The sequence below is a fragment of the Salvelinus namaycush genome, chromosome 1, assembly GCF_016432855.1.
Source record: "Salvelinus namaycush isolate Seneca chromosome 1, SaNama_1.0, whole genome shotgun sequence".
Classification (NCBI taxonomy): Eukaryota; Metazoa; Chordata; class Actinopteri; order Salmoniformes; family Salmonidae; genus Salvelinus; species Salvelinus namaycush.
Genome location: NC_052307.1, coordinates 54,479,476 through 54,494,917, shown reverse-complemented (window position 1 = coordinate 54,494,917; position 15,442 = coordinate 54,479,476). Strand labels below are relative to the sequence as shown.

Sequence of the window (15,442 nt, the reverse complement as noted above, 5' to 3'; positions counted from 1 at the left end):
CATTACTCTTGTGCACATAGCGTAATCAAATGTTGTCTCTTATACTGTAGGCCTATGGATGGGGCTAGAAGTAGCTCGCTATATCCATTTTGTTGGGTTTGTTAACTTTATTTCTCTCTAAGGTGGCCTGATTTACTCGTTTGAATGTGTGCAAGAACACACAGGATAAGATTGTAACGGTTTCCAGCACGGTCATAGAGGGGCAACCTACACAATTATCAGAGGTTTTTCCACAAATTGACTTAAGTAGTTGGAAAAACAAATAGGCTACCATCCTTGACGGTACTGGACTGTACCTCTACAGTGATTGTAACCTCCTCATGTCATTGTTTCAGACTTCCAAAATGCAAAAGTAAGAGAACAACATTACATTTCCTTTATCCTGTGTAATAAAGGATTTTCTCTTTCTGTGGGTGTGGGAGTTGCCATTATGGAAGCCTTTCACAACCACTATGAGAGATACTCTTTCCTTTGGATCTCCCATACAGTAAATGTTTGCCCGTGTAAATAAAGCACCTGTCAAATAAAAGAAAAAACAAAGATGGAACATATAATTTTATTCGTTTATCAAGAATGTCTCTGAAATATTGTTTTTTGTGTGCTGGTGATATACAGTACATTTACATCGCTGGTACCTTCTCTTTTTTCTAGAAAAACTTTGCAACATTGCAACCAAAGTAATCACTGACAACCTTAAAGGAGGTGGCGAGCATATGGCCGTGAACTTGGCCTGCCAGAGGCCAAACTGGACCATATCGCACAGAAGCACCCTAATGACCTGGAGGAGCAAGTGGTGGAGCTTTTGATGGAATGGCGGAAATGCAGAAAGCTGAGGCCAAAACAGACACTATGATAAAGGCCCTTCGCTCCTGTGATCAGAACTACACTGCTGATCTGATACAGACAGAACTTGAAAAACTTAAAGCCAATGGTGGACAGTTAAAGTGTGACAAACAGTTTTCATATTGTCTTAGGCCTTTATTTTGTTGTTTACTCAATGGGTTAGGCTTGACCTGGGTTGGTTTTCTCAGGGGTTGGTTTTCTCAGGGGTTGGTTTTCTCAGGGGTTGGTTGTCATAGTCCTAATTACTCCCAAACTAAATGTCACCGTGTAATAATTTTAAGGGTGAAATGTGTGAATTCTTTGAAAGAACTCATCCAACTGGTCAATTAATGTCAGCATGACACAACATTGAGGGTGAGGGGAATTCATGTGTTTTTTATAGGAACTTTCTTTGTAATATGTGCATTTTGGGAGTATCCATCAGCAATTATGTTTGTTAAAAAGAGGAAATGGAGAACTATAATTCAAACCTATTTCTGGGGGGTTGTTACATGGAATGTGAGGTTGGTTGTCACAACTCCATTCTAACAATTTTGGGGGTTGGTTATGGGCAATTCCACAGTAATAGAATGTTGGTAACAGAATGACATCATGGGTCCCCGATACATAAATGCATAATTATGAATGTCATTCTCTTCATGGTGATGTATCCTGCATAGGTACACAAAGTAGAACATTTTAGAATGTTCCTTTGCATGTTTGGGTATTATTCTACAATGGGTAATATGTTAATGAGCTCTGCCCCCAAACAAGACCACATTTGGTTGGCCCGGACCGGAACAAATCTTTACCAATCATAGATGTCTATGTTTCACAGTTTTGGACATCCCAATACTGCACAGTAAATCACAGTGGAGCGCAGCACATCACAGCACAATAGAGTAGAGTTCAGTACAGTACAGTACAATACAGTCAATTATACTGTACTCTACTCTAGTGTGCTGTACTGTACTGAACTATAGTCTACTGTACTGTACTGTACTGTACTTTTCTGTACTGTACTGAACTATACTCTACTGTTTTCTAAGACCAGAAACCATAGCCTTAGCTTTTTCCTTGAAAACGGTATGTACAGTATGCCTTCATTAAAAACAAATATAGCCTAAATATAGACTTAGTTTTTATTTGACACTAAATTTGAGGCATAAAACGCTGAATTTTGTTTGGAATATCATTCTATCAAAGAAAGGCAATTTCTAAGACTGTATACTATATTGCTTCATTTCCTGTTACAAAAGGCAATGGGGCTGGTTGTCACAGGTGGACAGAGTGTGTTTGATGGCTTTTATCCCCATGTCAGAATAAGATGTGAGGATAAAAAGGGTCCCCATTTCAACCCAAGACCTTGGTCTTTCTCCTAATATTGAAAATAGTCTTGTAAGATATACTGGTGCTAAGAAATACACAGAAGAGTAAAACGTGTGATAACCAACCCTGGTCTCCGCTATTCATTCATTGCTCTCACAATGAGTTTAGTGCTTTATTTATATAATGGTGTCATTCTGTTGCTGATTCAAAACCCCATGTCCTCAATCCAACCGCTGCTCAAAACTGTAGAGATGTTTTCAGTTATTTCTGGATACAAGGTTAATGGCATAAATACAAGGCTATGCCCGTCTCTACTAAATCAGACTAAGTCAGAGTGCTAACCTCCTTGTTATATTCCCCGGGCAACAGCTCCAGCAATGACCCCAGCAATGACCCTAGTATTCAATACCACATCCAGGGCGAGCTACTGCTGGCTAATAGCACCTGCACCGCCCTCACAGGGCGATATATAAATTAATGGAGAGATTGTGCGCTGGGCTAGCAACCCACCACAGAAAAAGACATTGCCACAAATGAAATTCTACTCAGACTGACCCTGATGACTTGACCCTGGACCACCTTGACCATAAGAATATTGGACCCACACTCAACATTGCAAGCTGGAATGTCCTATCTATGAAAAAAGATGGCTCAGCTAGTAGCCAAAGAACTGTTGCGCATGAACATTGCCATTGCTCTGCTAACTGAGGTGCTCTGGCACCTGCACCTCCAACGGCATGACCTCTCTCTGGTCAGGCAGAGAATTACATCGTCAAGGTGTGAACCTAGCTTACTCAGCCGCTGCAAATCGGCCCCTCATATCCTGGAGAGCAATACACAACCGATTCCTACTAGCCTGACTATTATATAACACGGCAAGCTCACAGTTATAGTGTGTTATGATCCAACAGCTGTGGCCTCAGAAGATGAAAATGACTTATTTTACACAGATGGAAAGCCTAACCAATAGAACTACTGGCTCTGACAGCAATGGCTTTGATAGCGCACTAGGACAACCATGCCTCTTGCATCCGAAAAGACAATGGTAACGGACTCCTGGAATTTTTAACCAGCCACAGTCTAAGGACTGAACAATCCTTCTACTCTCATAAATACATACATTACAGATTAGTAATGATGGCCGCAAAATCAAATAAATAGATCACATACAGATCACATATTCACTAACCCCCGCTGGCATACCTCCTCAAACTGCTGGGTCTACCGCAGTGCGGAATTTGATAACACATATCACACAGGCTTCTATGCATGACCCTCCATCTTCACCTGAAACGCAATACATCCTCCTCCAATCAACCCAGGTTTGATGTTGCTAAACTACAGTTCCCTGTTGTAAAACAGATCTTCCAGCTTAAGCTGCACAACCGCTTCTCTGTTCCCGCCCACAATATCCCAGCCAATCCAGAGGGGATCTTCAAGAACGAAATCACTGAAGCAGCTGCAAAGATATTTGGTCACAAAATAACAAAGGAGTACTTCATCTCAGGAAACTCTGAGTACAAGTGAGGCCAGAAGTGTACAGAAGTACAGAAGGTTGAGCTCCTTGTGCAACCAGGACAAACAGACGTGGCATGACACCCTTGCTGATGAAGCCAAGGCTGCCTCTAAGGCAAGCAACCCCTGGGCTCTTTACAAAACCCTCCGGGTTCTCACTGGGAAGACTACATTTTGCCCTTGAAATCATGGATGAGGAGACCCACTCAGGCACATGATCAGCCTGGACAAAACAAAAATCCAGTCCTTAAAGATGTACTCCGGGATCTTAAGCACAACAAATTTGTAGAATATCCCATGAAATGGATGACATAATCCACAAAAAAATGGGGACCACTTTTGGCTCGTGAGCACCACTTTCAAAACTACTGGCTAAAATTATACAAAAGTTTGAGAGTGCATCTTTAAGTGACTTTGAACCCCCCTCCAACAAGCCTGTTATGGATACCCACCATCGTGGCGTTGTTCCTAAGTGCTGCTACCTTGGAAGCACCCTAACAACTAACTGAAGGAGCAACACCGACATCTACCTACAGTACTAATTGGCCAGGCAGCCTCAACCATGACCAGCCTCGATAACATCTGGAAACAATGGACCCTGTCTCTGAAAACAAAACTCTGCATTTACAATAGCATGGTCATCTGCATCCTGATGTACGGATCAGAGTCATGAACTCTCACTTTGGACCTCACACGTCACCTGGACGCCTTTGACTGCAAGGGCCTTCGCAGAGTACTGGGTATATGGCGCGACCACATCCCAAACTCTATAATACTCCAAAAGACCAACTAACCACCTGTCTCCACCCTGGTTAGATTCTCCCGTCTCCGACTGTTTGGTCACCTGGCCAATCTAACCCACCTTTGGAGCCTGCCCTTATCCTCAAGGAGCCATGCCCCAACTGGCCACACCAAAGAGGAAGACCAAGAGCCAGAGATGGTCCTACCAGTTGGATGACAACCTACACCCCCTCGGAATCAGCACCACATCAGCCTGGGACCTGGCACAGAATAGGATGGTGTGGAGATCCATATGTTGAGGTGCCACGCTCCAAGGAGCGAGCAAAGATGAGTGAGTGAGTGAATATGCCATTCTCTACAATATGGCATCAGCCATGGTTACTTACCCATTTTAATTTAATGTCGATGCAATACGGTATGAGGTATCTGGAGATTCTATTGACATCAGAGTTAAATAAGATAGAATAGAATAGAATAACTTTGTTTTTCCCGCAAGGGAACTTCTTTTTGGTGTGGTTCAGAAAATAAATAAATAACATTAACATGGTACCTAGGTTAGGCTACACACAGTACCTAGCTACTAGGCTGAACTTGCTTGCAAAACTAACAGAGGATAGGACGATGATAACACAACATAAAAACAAACTAAAACAACAGTGCTTATGTCTCTCACCATGGTGCTGGCTGGCTGGTATTGGCATCCTAAACTCAGAAGAAGAAAAAAAAATCCCTTTTTCAGGACCCTGTCTTTCAATGATAATTTGTAAAAATCCAAATAACTTCACAGATCTTCATTGTAAAGGGTTTAAACACTGTTTCCCATGCTTGTTCAATGAACCATAAACCATGAATGAACATGCACCTGTGGAACGGTCGTTAAGACACTAACAGCTTACAGACGCTAGGCAATTAAGGTCACAGTTATGAAAATTTAGGACAATAAAGAGGCCTTTCTACTGACTCTGAAAAACACCAAAAGAAAGATGCCCAGGGTCCCTGCTCATCTGCGTGAATGTGCCTTAGGCATGCTGCAAGGAAGCATGAGAACTGCAGATGTGGCCAGGGCAATAAATTGCAATGTCCGTACTGTGAGACGCCTAAGAGAGCGCTACTGGGAGACAGGACGGACAGCTGATCATCCTCACAGTGGCAGACCACGTGTAACACCTGCACAGGATCGGTACATCTGAACATCACACCTGCGGGACAGGTACAGGATGGCAACAACAACTGCCCGAGTTACACCAGGAACGCACAATCCCTCCATCAGTGCTCAGACTGTCAGCAATAGGCTGAGAGAGGCTGGACTGAGGGAGGCTGAACATCACCGGCAACAACGTCGCCTATGGGCACAAACCCACCGTCGCTGGACTAGACAGGACTGGCAGTGAATGAAAGCACTTTACGTATCTAGTCCCCTAGTCCCCCCGTACACGTCTCACACGTCCGAAGTAAGAGGGATTAACCAGACAGAATTTAAGAAACACAATTTAAGAAACACATACAACAAGTTTGTAGAGTCACAAGCTTGATGTAGTCATTGCATGCTAGGAATATGGGCCCAAATACTCAACTTTTGACTAAATTGAATACGGGGGGACTAGATACGTAAAGTGCTTTCATTTCTAAACAGTAAAACAGATATGAATGAAAATACCCTAAAATAAAAGGTGACATTCGGTACTGTCGCCTCATATTTAACATTAATCTCAAATCCAAAATGCTGGAGTATAGAGCCAAATTAAACATAATAGCTTCACTGTCTAAATTCCTACTATGTACTATAAGGGAATTAGGGAAAACTTAGATAAACTATGGATATTGCACACTTTTATAGATAATATTGTGCATTCAAATTTTACATTGACGTATTCTCTGTTGAGATGAGTTAAATGTTGTGAGTGAGAAGTCACTTTTTATATTTTCCTCAAACTGGTTATTATACTTTTCTAACGTAGAAGTAAACACAAAAGACTTCCACGACTGTATTTCTTATTCAACACAGCCCACAAATTTTTCTGTCCAGGGTTGCTGTGAAGATGTTCCATAGCTGTAATACTTGTTCAACGCATCATAATACTTATGTTGAGTAAAGCATGTATGGACACGTATTTGGAGAACTTGTATCGAAATGGAAGGATCAACACAGATGAAGCTTTTGATTTCAGTTGATCATATTTTTATTGTGATTATTAGAGGTTGCACAGCCTTGATGTTAGGAGGCTAATTGAATTCGAATAGTTCTACCACTAGAGGTCACTCTACTCCTTGAGCGGAATGATCTTGAGTTCATCGGTAGTGGGACCACAGGTTTCTATTGGGGGGGAAAGGAGGAAACGATAGTGATTATTTAGTCATACACATCAAGCTATGTCCAGTGTGATATATACTCCCACCCTCAATGTCACAATTCTCACAGTTATTAAGCTCTAGATATATTAGAGCTATATTAGCTCTGGGGAAGAGGCAAACCCTGAGGTCGGAACGAGGAGATTTGATCCGGTCAAGCAGCCTTGGCCTATATTTTAATCATCCAAACCCAAGTACTGTAAATTGTTCAGTCTTGCAGCACTCACAGCAGCCATACAGCCTGTTCAGCCTGTCGATGTCGTTCTTGCTCATCTGAGTGGCCTCGCCGAACGACACGTTGTTGTTGGGGATGGGCTCCATGGTGGGGCGGTTGTTCTTGGAGAAGGCGTACCTGTAACCACACCAAATCACAATGCAACACAATGTAGGCCTACTCAACAATGTCACTGCTGAAGCTACAGTATATCTTGGCCTGAATGAAAGGACACTGCGGAAGGGATGGAACGTTACGTATAATTGGGGTCCATTCCAGAAATATTTGTAATTGTTAGAAAGACATCACATAGCTGACCTGTGGTACTGCATGACAGAGTTGTAGTCATAGGGAGTTCCTTGGTTCAGGGTGGCGATCTTGTCGAAGTTGTACTTCATGTCTGGGATGAACAGATTAAAGACAAAATGTTCATAGAGCTGATAGGCTGTGTTTCACCCTACTTTATGAGCAGGATCAATCAGTTACAATATTAAACAGAAATGAACAACTATAGAACTATAGATCACACTACAGCTTGAAAAACAAAAAGCAGGCATGCTGACAAGTACAGTATTATGCAGCCCCCAAAAATATTGTCTTTTGTTAGAATTAGCAGTTAGAGATAGAGGCAGTTTCTTATCATGTAAAGTGAAAGTAAGTTAAAGGGAAACAGGATAAATGAATGGTATCGACCATCAATTATGTTCTCCCAGTAGACACGGATGTGGTTGTCACGGTCGCTGCGGGTCTGCTCGTGGTTAAAGCCCAGGGCGTGGAGGAGCTCATGCTGGACGGTGCTGTGGTACAGGCAGCCCTGACGGGCCAGAGACACAGTCTGGGCATTACCCTGACGGCCAACATAGGAGTAGCATCTGGGAAGAAGAGCAGAGGAGGGTCAAGGTGCACCAAGCCAATGCCAGAAATAAGGCCTACCCTAATCATCTAGTTCATTGTAAGGGTTTTAGGAAATCTCGAGGTAATGGGTTCATAAGAGATACATGGTGCTGGGGATCAAAATGTATTATTGTATGGATTATAATCTTCAAAGGGAAATTCAGTTACATACGTATTGATGTGATGTTTCATTTGTTTAATAATGTTATTTAAATTCAGGCTCACCCGCTGCGAGACTCAATGCTGAGGTAGTCCCTCTCGTTCTGGCGCTGGAAGAAGCGGATGCAGGTGGTTTCGGCGAAGGAGTCAAGACCACGCTGGATGATGGCTATCTCACGAGATGCTGTTGTAGATGAACAACAACAGATAGTGAAATTGTTCCATCGCTTGTACAATATCTCCACATATGAAATGAAATGTACACGAAAGTGAACACTTACAGAAGTGGTTGGCAATGACGTAGGGCACCCAGATGTTTCCGTCACTGTACTTTTGCCACAGACACCCGGTGGCGGTGCAGGGGTCAGCGTTCTTCTCCGAGGGCATGGCAATGTCACCCATCAGAGTAGGCTCATCGGCCTCGGGGGCTTGAGAAAAGAACATGGAGACAGGTTACTCTGGAGGTTAGTCCAAAATAATTCATCTGCATCCTCTTTATTCCTTGAGCATTAAACCAACTTACTGAGGTCCCTGTTGGCTCTGGTCAGCAGCTCACCAACAGAGAGCTCAGCAGAGGTGTCTTCTTCCACAACATTCTCTGTAAGAAAGAACATTGGATCCATGAAGTCTGCTAAATCATGACATTGTTTTTATTATTTATATGCTTGGTAATGTGAGATAGTGCCAAAACTGTTTTTTTCTCACCTTCAAACTTTGGATGACAATGTGAAAAACGACAACGACAACGGAGAATACATATAATATGAATATAGAGAATATGAATTCATGAAGAACAAAATACAGGAATATACATCGAGCTCCAAAAGCATTGGAACTGTGACACATTTGTTGTTGTTTTGACTTTGTACTCCAGCATTTTGGATTTGAAATTATACGACTATGAGGTTAAAGTGCAGACTGACAGCTTTAATTTGAGGGTATTTTCATCCATATCACAAATGTTGTACCCTCAAGGCATGCTAACTACTCACCATCACAATAACAGAAGGCTAGCATTTTCTGGGGGGTATGATATTCATGCGTCTGTAACTTTCTCACTCATCATTATTTTATTTTTATTTTAATTTCATTTTAATTTCATTTTAATTTCACCTTTATTTAACCAGGTAGGCAAGTTGAGAACAAGATCTCATTTACAACTGCGACCTGGCCAAGATAAAGCAAAGCAGTTCGACACATACAACAACACAGTTACACATGGAGTAAACAAACATACAGTCAATAATACAGTAGAAAAACAAGTCTATATACAATGTGTGCAAATGAGGTGAGATAAGGGAGGTACGGCAATAAATAGGCCATGGTGGCGATGTAAATACAAAATAGCAATTAAACACTGGAATGGTAGATGTGCAGTAGATGAATGTGCAAAGTAGAAATACTGGGGTGCAAAGGAGCAAGATAAATAAATAAATACAGTAGGGGATGAGGTAGTTGTTTGGGCTATTTACAGATGGGCTATGTACAGGTGCAGTGATCTGTGAGCTGCTCTGACAGCTGGTGCTTAAAGCTAGTGAGGGAGATAAGTGTCTCCAGCTTCAGTGATTTTTGTAGTTCGTTCCAGTCATTGGCAGCAGAGAACTGGAAGGAGAGGCGGCCAAAGGAGGAATTGGCTTTGGGGGTGACCAGTGAGATATACCTGCTGAAGCGCGTGCTACGGGTGGGTGCTGCTTTGGTGACCAGCGAGCTGAGATAAGGCGGGGCTTTACCTAGAAGGGTCTTGTAGATGACCTGGAGCCAGTGGGTTGAAGATGTTTGATGTGAGTCTGGAAGGAGAGTTTACAGTCTAACCAGACACCTAGGTATTTGTAGTTGTCCACATACTCTAAGTCAGAACCGTCCAGAGTAGTGATACTGGACGGGCGGGCAGGTGCGGGCAGCGATCGGTTGAAGAGCATGCATTTAGTTTTACTTGTATTTGTATATTTAAGAGTTTGGGTCAAGAGTGTCCCCCCCCTTTGAAGAGGGGGATGACCGCAGCTGCTTTCCAATCTTTGGGAATCTCAGACGACACGAAAGAGAGGTTGAACAGGCTAGTAATAGGGGTTGCAACAATTTCGGCAGATCATTTTAGAAAGAAAGGGTCCAGATTGTCTAGCCTGGCTGATTTGTAGGGGTCCAGATTTTGCAGCTCTTTCAGAACATCAGCTAACTGGAAACGGGAGAAGGAGAAATGGGGGAGGCTTGGGCGAGTTGCTGTGGTGGGTGCAGGGCTGTTGACCGGGGTAGGGGTAGCCAGGTGGAAAGCATGGCCAGCCGTAGAAAAATGCTTATTGAAATTCTCAATTATAGTGGATTTATCGGTGGTGACAGAGTTTCCTATCCTCAGTGCAGTGGGCAGCTGGGAGGAGGTGCTCTTATTCTCCATGGACTTTACAGTGTCCCAGAACTTTTTTGAGTTTGTGTTGCAGGAAGCAAATTTCTGCTTGAAAAAGCTAGCTTTCCTAACTGCCTTTCCTAACTGTCTTATTCACGATTCATGTCACGGCTGTCGTAAGAACGGGACCAAGGCGCAGCAGATGTCGAGTTCCACATTTTTAATACAAAGAGAAACTGAAACAAAGCAAAATATATCAATAAACGAACAACTAACCGTGACTACGTGGTGCACATGCACAAACACAAAACAATATCCCACAAACACAGGTGGGAAAAATAGCTACTTAAATATGATCCCCAATTAGAGACAACGATTACCAGCTGCCTCTAATTGGGAATCATACAAAACACCAACATAGAAAATATAAACTAGAACACAACATAGAAATATTAAACTAGAATACCCCCTAGTCACGCCCTGACCTACTACACCATAGAGAAACAAGGGCTCTCTATGGTCAGGGCGTGACAATTCATGCAGGATTATCCGTAATCATGGTACCATCTACATTAATGTAGAAGTGTTTAGAAACCTATTATATTCTTATTTCCAATAAAAGTCACTCCAAAATGACACAATACATTATTTACCATTAATTTCTATTGGGCACAAAATAATCTGAAACACAACCAAAACAAACAGCAAATGCATCCAACAAATGTGTAGAGTCACAAGCTTGATGTGGTCATTGTGTGCTAGGAATATGGAACCAAATACTTAACATTTTACTACTTTAATACACATAATGTAACGTCCTGACCAGAGTTCGTATGTGTTTTGCTTATTTAGTGTTGGTCAGGACGTGAGCTGGGTGGGAATTCTATGTTGTGTGTCTAGTTTGTCTGTTTCTATGTTGGGTTAAATGTGTTGCCTGATATGGTTCTCAATTAGAAGCAGGTGTTTGACGTTTCCTCTGATTGAGAACCATATTAAGGTAGGCTGTTCTCACTGTTTGTTTGTGGGTGAATGTTCCTGTGTCAGTGCTACACGGGACTGTGACGGTTAGTGTGTTTTGTCAGTTTGTATAGTGTTTTGTTTTTGTTTGATTAAATTCATTATGTCTAATTACCACGCTGCACATTGGTCCTCTGATCCTTCTCGCCTCTCCTCGTCTGAGGACGACGTAGACTGCCGTTACAGAATCACCCACCAAACTCGGACCAAGCAGCGTGAGTACGAGCAGCAGCGGCCCACTACACAGGAATCCTGGACATGGAAGGAAATTCTGGAGGGTAAAGGACACTGGGCTGACATTGGAGAATATCGCCGCTCTCGGGAAGAGATGGAGGCAGCTAAAGCCCAGGAGCGGTGGTATGAGGAGGCAGCACGGAAGCGTGGCTGGAAGCCCGTGAAGAAACCCCAAAAATGTCTTGGGGGGGGCTAAAGGGTAGTGTGGCGAGGGCAGGTAGGAAACCTGCGCCCACTTCCCATGCTTACCGTGGAGAGCGGGAGTACGGGCAAACACCGTGTTATGCGGAAGAGCGCACGGTGTCTCCTGTACGGGTGCATAGCCCGGTGCGGGTTATTCCACCTCCCCGCACTGGGCGGGCTAGAGTGAGCATTGAGCCAAGTGCCATGAAGCCGGCTCTACATATCTGGCCTCCAGTACGTCTCCTCGGGCCGGGGGTACATGGCACCAGCCTTACGCATGGTGTCCCCGGTTCGCCAACACAGCCCAGTGCGGGTTATTCCACCTCCCCGCACTGGGCGGGCTAGAGTGAGCATTGAGCCAAGTGCCATGAAGCCGGCTCTACATATCTGGCCTCCAGTACGTCTCCTCGGGCCGGTGTACATGGCACCAGCCTTACGCATGGTGTCCCCGGTTCGCCAACACAGCCCAGTGCGGGTTATTCCACCTCCCCGCACTGGACGGGCTACGGGGAGCATGCAACCAGGTAAGGTTGGGCAGGCTCAGTGCTCAAGGGAGCCAGTACGCCTGCACGGTCCGGTATATCCGGCGCCACCTTCCCGCCCCAGCCCAGTACCACCAGTGCCTACACCACGCACCAGGCTTCCAGTGCGTCTCCAGAGCCCTGTTCCTCCTCCACGCACTCTCCCTGTGGTGCGTGTCTCCAGCCCAGTGCCTCCAGTTCCGGCACCACGCATCAAGCCTCCTGTGCGTCTCCAGAGCCCTGTACGCACTGTTCCTTCTCCCCGCACTCGCCCTGAGGTGCGTGCCCTCAGCCCGGTACCACCAGTGCCGGTACCACGCACCAGGCCTATAGTGCGCTTTGAGAGTCCAGTGTGCCCTGTTCCTGCTCCCCGCACTAGCCTTGAGGTGCGTGTCTCCAGTCCGGTACCACCAGTTCCGGCACCACGCACCAGGCCTACTGTGCGCCTCAGCAGGTCAGAGTCGGCCGTCTGCCCAACGCCGCCTGCACTGCTCGTCTGCCCAACGCCGCCTGCACTGCTCGTCTGTCCAGCGCCGTCTGAGCTGCCTGCCTGCCCAGCGCCGTCTGAACTGCCTGCACTGCTCGTCTGCCCAACGCCGCCTGCACTGCTCGTCTGTCCAGCGCCATCTGAGCCATCCGTCTGCCCAGCGCCGTCTGAGCCATCCGTCTGCCCAGCGCCGTCTGAGCCATCCGTCTGCCCAGCGCCGTCTGAGCCATCCGTCTGCCCAGCGCCGTCTGAGCCAGCCGTCTGCCCAGCGCCATCTGAGCCATCCGTCTGCCACGAGCCTTCAGAGCCGCCCGTCTGTCCCGAGCCATTAGAGCCGTCCGCCAGTCAGGAGCCGCTAGAGCCGTCCGTCAGTCAGGAGCCGCTAGAGCCGTCCGTCAGTCAGGAGCTGCCAGAGCCGCCAGCCAGTCAGGAGCTGCCAGAGCCGCCAGCCAGTCAGGAGCTGCCAGAGCCGCCAGCCAGTCAGGAGCTGCGAGAGCCGCCAGCCAGTCAGGAGCTGCCAGAGCCGCCAGCCAGTCAGGAGCTGCCAGAGCCGCCAGCCAGTCAGGAGCTGCCAGAGCCGCCAGCCAGTCAGGAGCCGCCAGCCAGTCAGGAGCCGCCAGCCAGTCAGGAGCTGCCCTCCAGTCATGAGCTGCCCTCCAGTCATGAGCTGCCCTCCAGTCATGAGCTGCCCTCCAGTCATGCCCTCCAGTCATGAGCTGCCCTCCAGTCATGAGCTGCCACTCAGTCCGGAGCTGCCATTCGTCCTGAGCTGCCTCTCTGTCCTGAGCTACCTCTCTGTCCTGAGCTACCTCTCTGTCCTGAGCTACCTCCTAAATCATGTGGGGGCCTTGGGGAGGATTCTTAGGCCAAGGTCGTGGGCGAGGGTCGCCACTCAAAGGACGCTAAGGAGGGGGACAAAGACAGTGGTGGAGTGGTGTCCTCGTCCACCGCCGGAGCCGCCACCGCGGACAGATGCCCACCCAGACCCTCCCCTTGAGTTTTAGGGGTGCGTTCGGAGTCCGCACCTCAGGGGGGGGGTACTGTAACGTCCTGACCAGAGTTCGTATGTGTTTTGCTTGTTTAGTGTTGGTCAGGATGTGAGCTGGGTGGGAATTCTATGTTGTGTGTCTAGTTTGTCTGTTTCTATGTTGGGTTAAATGTGTTGCCTGATATGGTTCTCAATTAGAGGCAGGTGTTTGACGTTTCCTCTGATTGAGAACCATATTAAGGTAGGCTGTTCTCACTGTTTGTTTGTGGGTGAATGTTCCTGTGTCAGTGTTGGTGCTACACGGGACTGTGACGGTTAGTGTGTTTTGTCAGTTTGTATAGTGTTTTGTTTTTGTTTGATTAAATTCATTATGTCTAATTACCACGCTGCACATTGGTCCTCTGATCCTTCTCGCCTCTCCTCGTCTGAGGAGGAGGACGACGTAGACTGCCGATACACATAATACATGTTTGTTCCCCTAAAATGGGGTGACTATGTACAAAAAGTGCTGCAATTTCTAAACGGTTCCCCCAATATGGATGAAAATACCCTAAAATTTTAGCTAACAGTCTGCACGCTAATCTCATAGTCATTTTATCATTTCAAATCCAAAATGCTGGAGTACATAGCCAAAACAACAACAAATGTGTCACTGTTCCAATACTTTTGGAGCTCACTGTATTTATTGTGTGAAGGATTTTTAAGGTCCCACTGTTACTTTGAATATGCAGACTGTTTGACTGAGTTTAGCAAAGCAGCGATCTTATGGCATGGTAGCTCCATATCCTGTGTCACTCACTTCAGTCAGTTCCTCAACCCAGGCAGAGGACACCAGCATCAGGGTCAGGAGACCCACAGTGAACTTCAACACAAACATAGTAGCAAAAGAACTGTAGGATAAATACAACCACATAGGGAAAATCATTAAAACCAGACATAGTGTTAGTCATTGCAGCTCACACACATACAGTACGAATACTGAGCACAGTGCTTACCTCAGAGCCCCGAGAAGGTATGGGTGAAACGGCAGTAGTTAGGGTAGTTTTTTATACTCTTTCCTCAGGCATATACACGTAGATAACGGACCCCCAAATAAGGGTATATGGGCACAAAAATATGCTGACAGGTAAGGACATTTTATCTTGAGTCGAGGATGCTGAAAGTCAGGTGGGAATTCTGTAGGAAATCCTTGAAATGTGTGTGAAACATGACATGTGTGAGTTGTGAATGTAAACATTTTGTACCATGACATCATATCATGGCTAAATATGTTTGACCTTGAGGATTTCCAAACAGGTAAGCCCTCCTCTGTGTGTCATTCTTCCTTTTCAGGATGCATATAAGTAATTCAATTCATGAAGCCTCTTAATTAAAGTTAGATTTTTTTTCTGCTTTCATTCATTGCATTTTTTCATATTCAGAAATAGTAGCTGTGTATTGAGGTGTGACAGGTGTGTTACACGTGTTAACATTTATTGATTACTTTTTTGTGATTTTCTCATTGAACAGAATAAAAAATAGATATATACATGTTGACAATCTTCCAAAGGCCCCTCAAATCAAATGTTTACATTTGAGTAATTTAGCAGATGCTCTTATCCAAAGCAAGTTACAGTAATGAGTGCATAAATTTTTGTTCACACAGGTCCCC

The 15,442-nt window shown here is 45.3% G+C and overlaps 1 protein-coding gene across 1 annotated transcript; it reads right to left on the bottom strand.

The window, feature by feature from the left end:
• Positions 1-6,577: 6,577 nt before the first annotated feature.
• On the bottom strand, positions 6,578-14,797 carry LOC120055858 (low choriolytic enzyme-like). The gene is made up of 10 exons (XM_039003883.1): positions 14,787-14,797; positions 14,591-14,681; positions 8,729-8,735; positions 8,547-8,621; positions 8,305-8,451; positions 8,090-8,207; positions 7,664-7,842; positions 7,289-7,370; positions 6,984-7,108; positions 6,578-6,721 (listed from the first exon to the last, which is right to left on the bottom strand). Coding segments are annotated over exons 2-10 (813 nt in total). The 5' UTR covers positions 14,669-14,681; positions 14,787-14,797; the 3' UTR covers positions 6,578-6,719.
• Between the last annotated feature and the right edge of the window lie 645 nt (positions 14,798-15,442).

Bases quoted from the DNA above. Each gene is read 5' to 3' on its own strand.
- LOC120055858 (XM_039003883.1), bottom strand. From the start codon at position 14,668: ATGTTTGTGTTGAAGTTCACTGTGGGTCTCCTGACCCTGATGCTGGTG. The intron at 7,843-8,089 runs GTGAGCCTGAAT...TCTTCTTCCCAG, and splicing joins AGCATTGAGTCTCGCAGCGG to ATGCTACTCCTATGTTGGCC. The intron at 7,371-7,663 runs GTCGATACCATT...TGTTCATCCCAG, and splicing joins CTGGGAGAACATAATTGATG to ACATGAAGTACAACTTCGAC.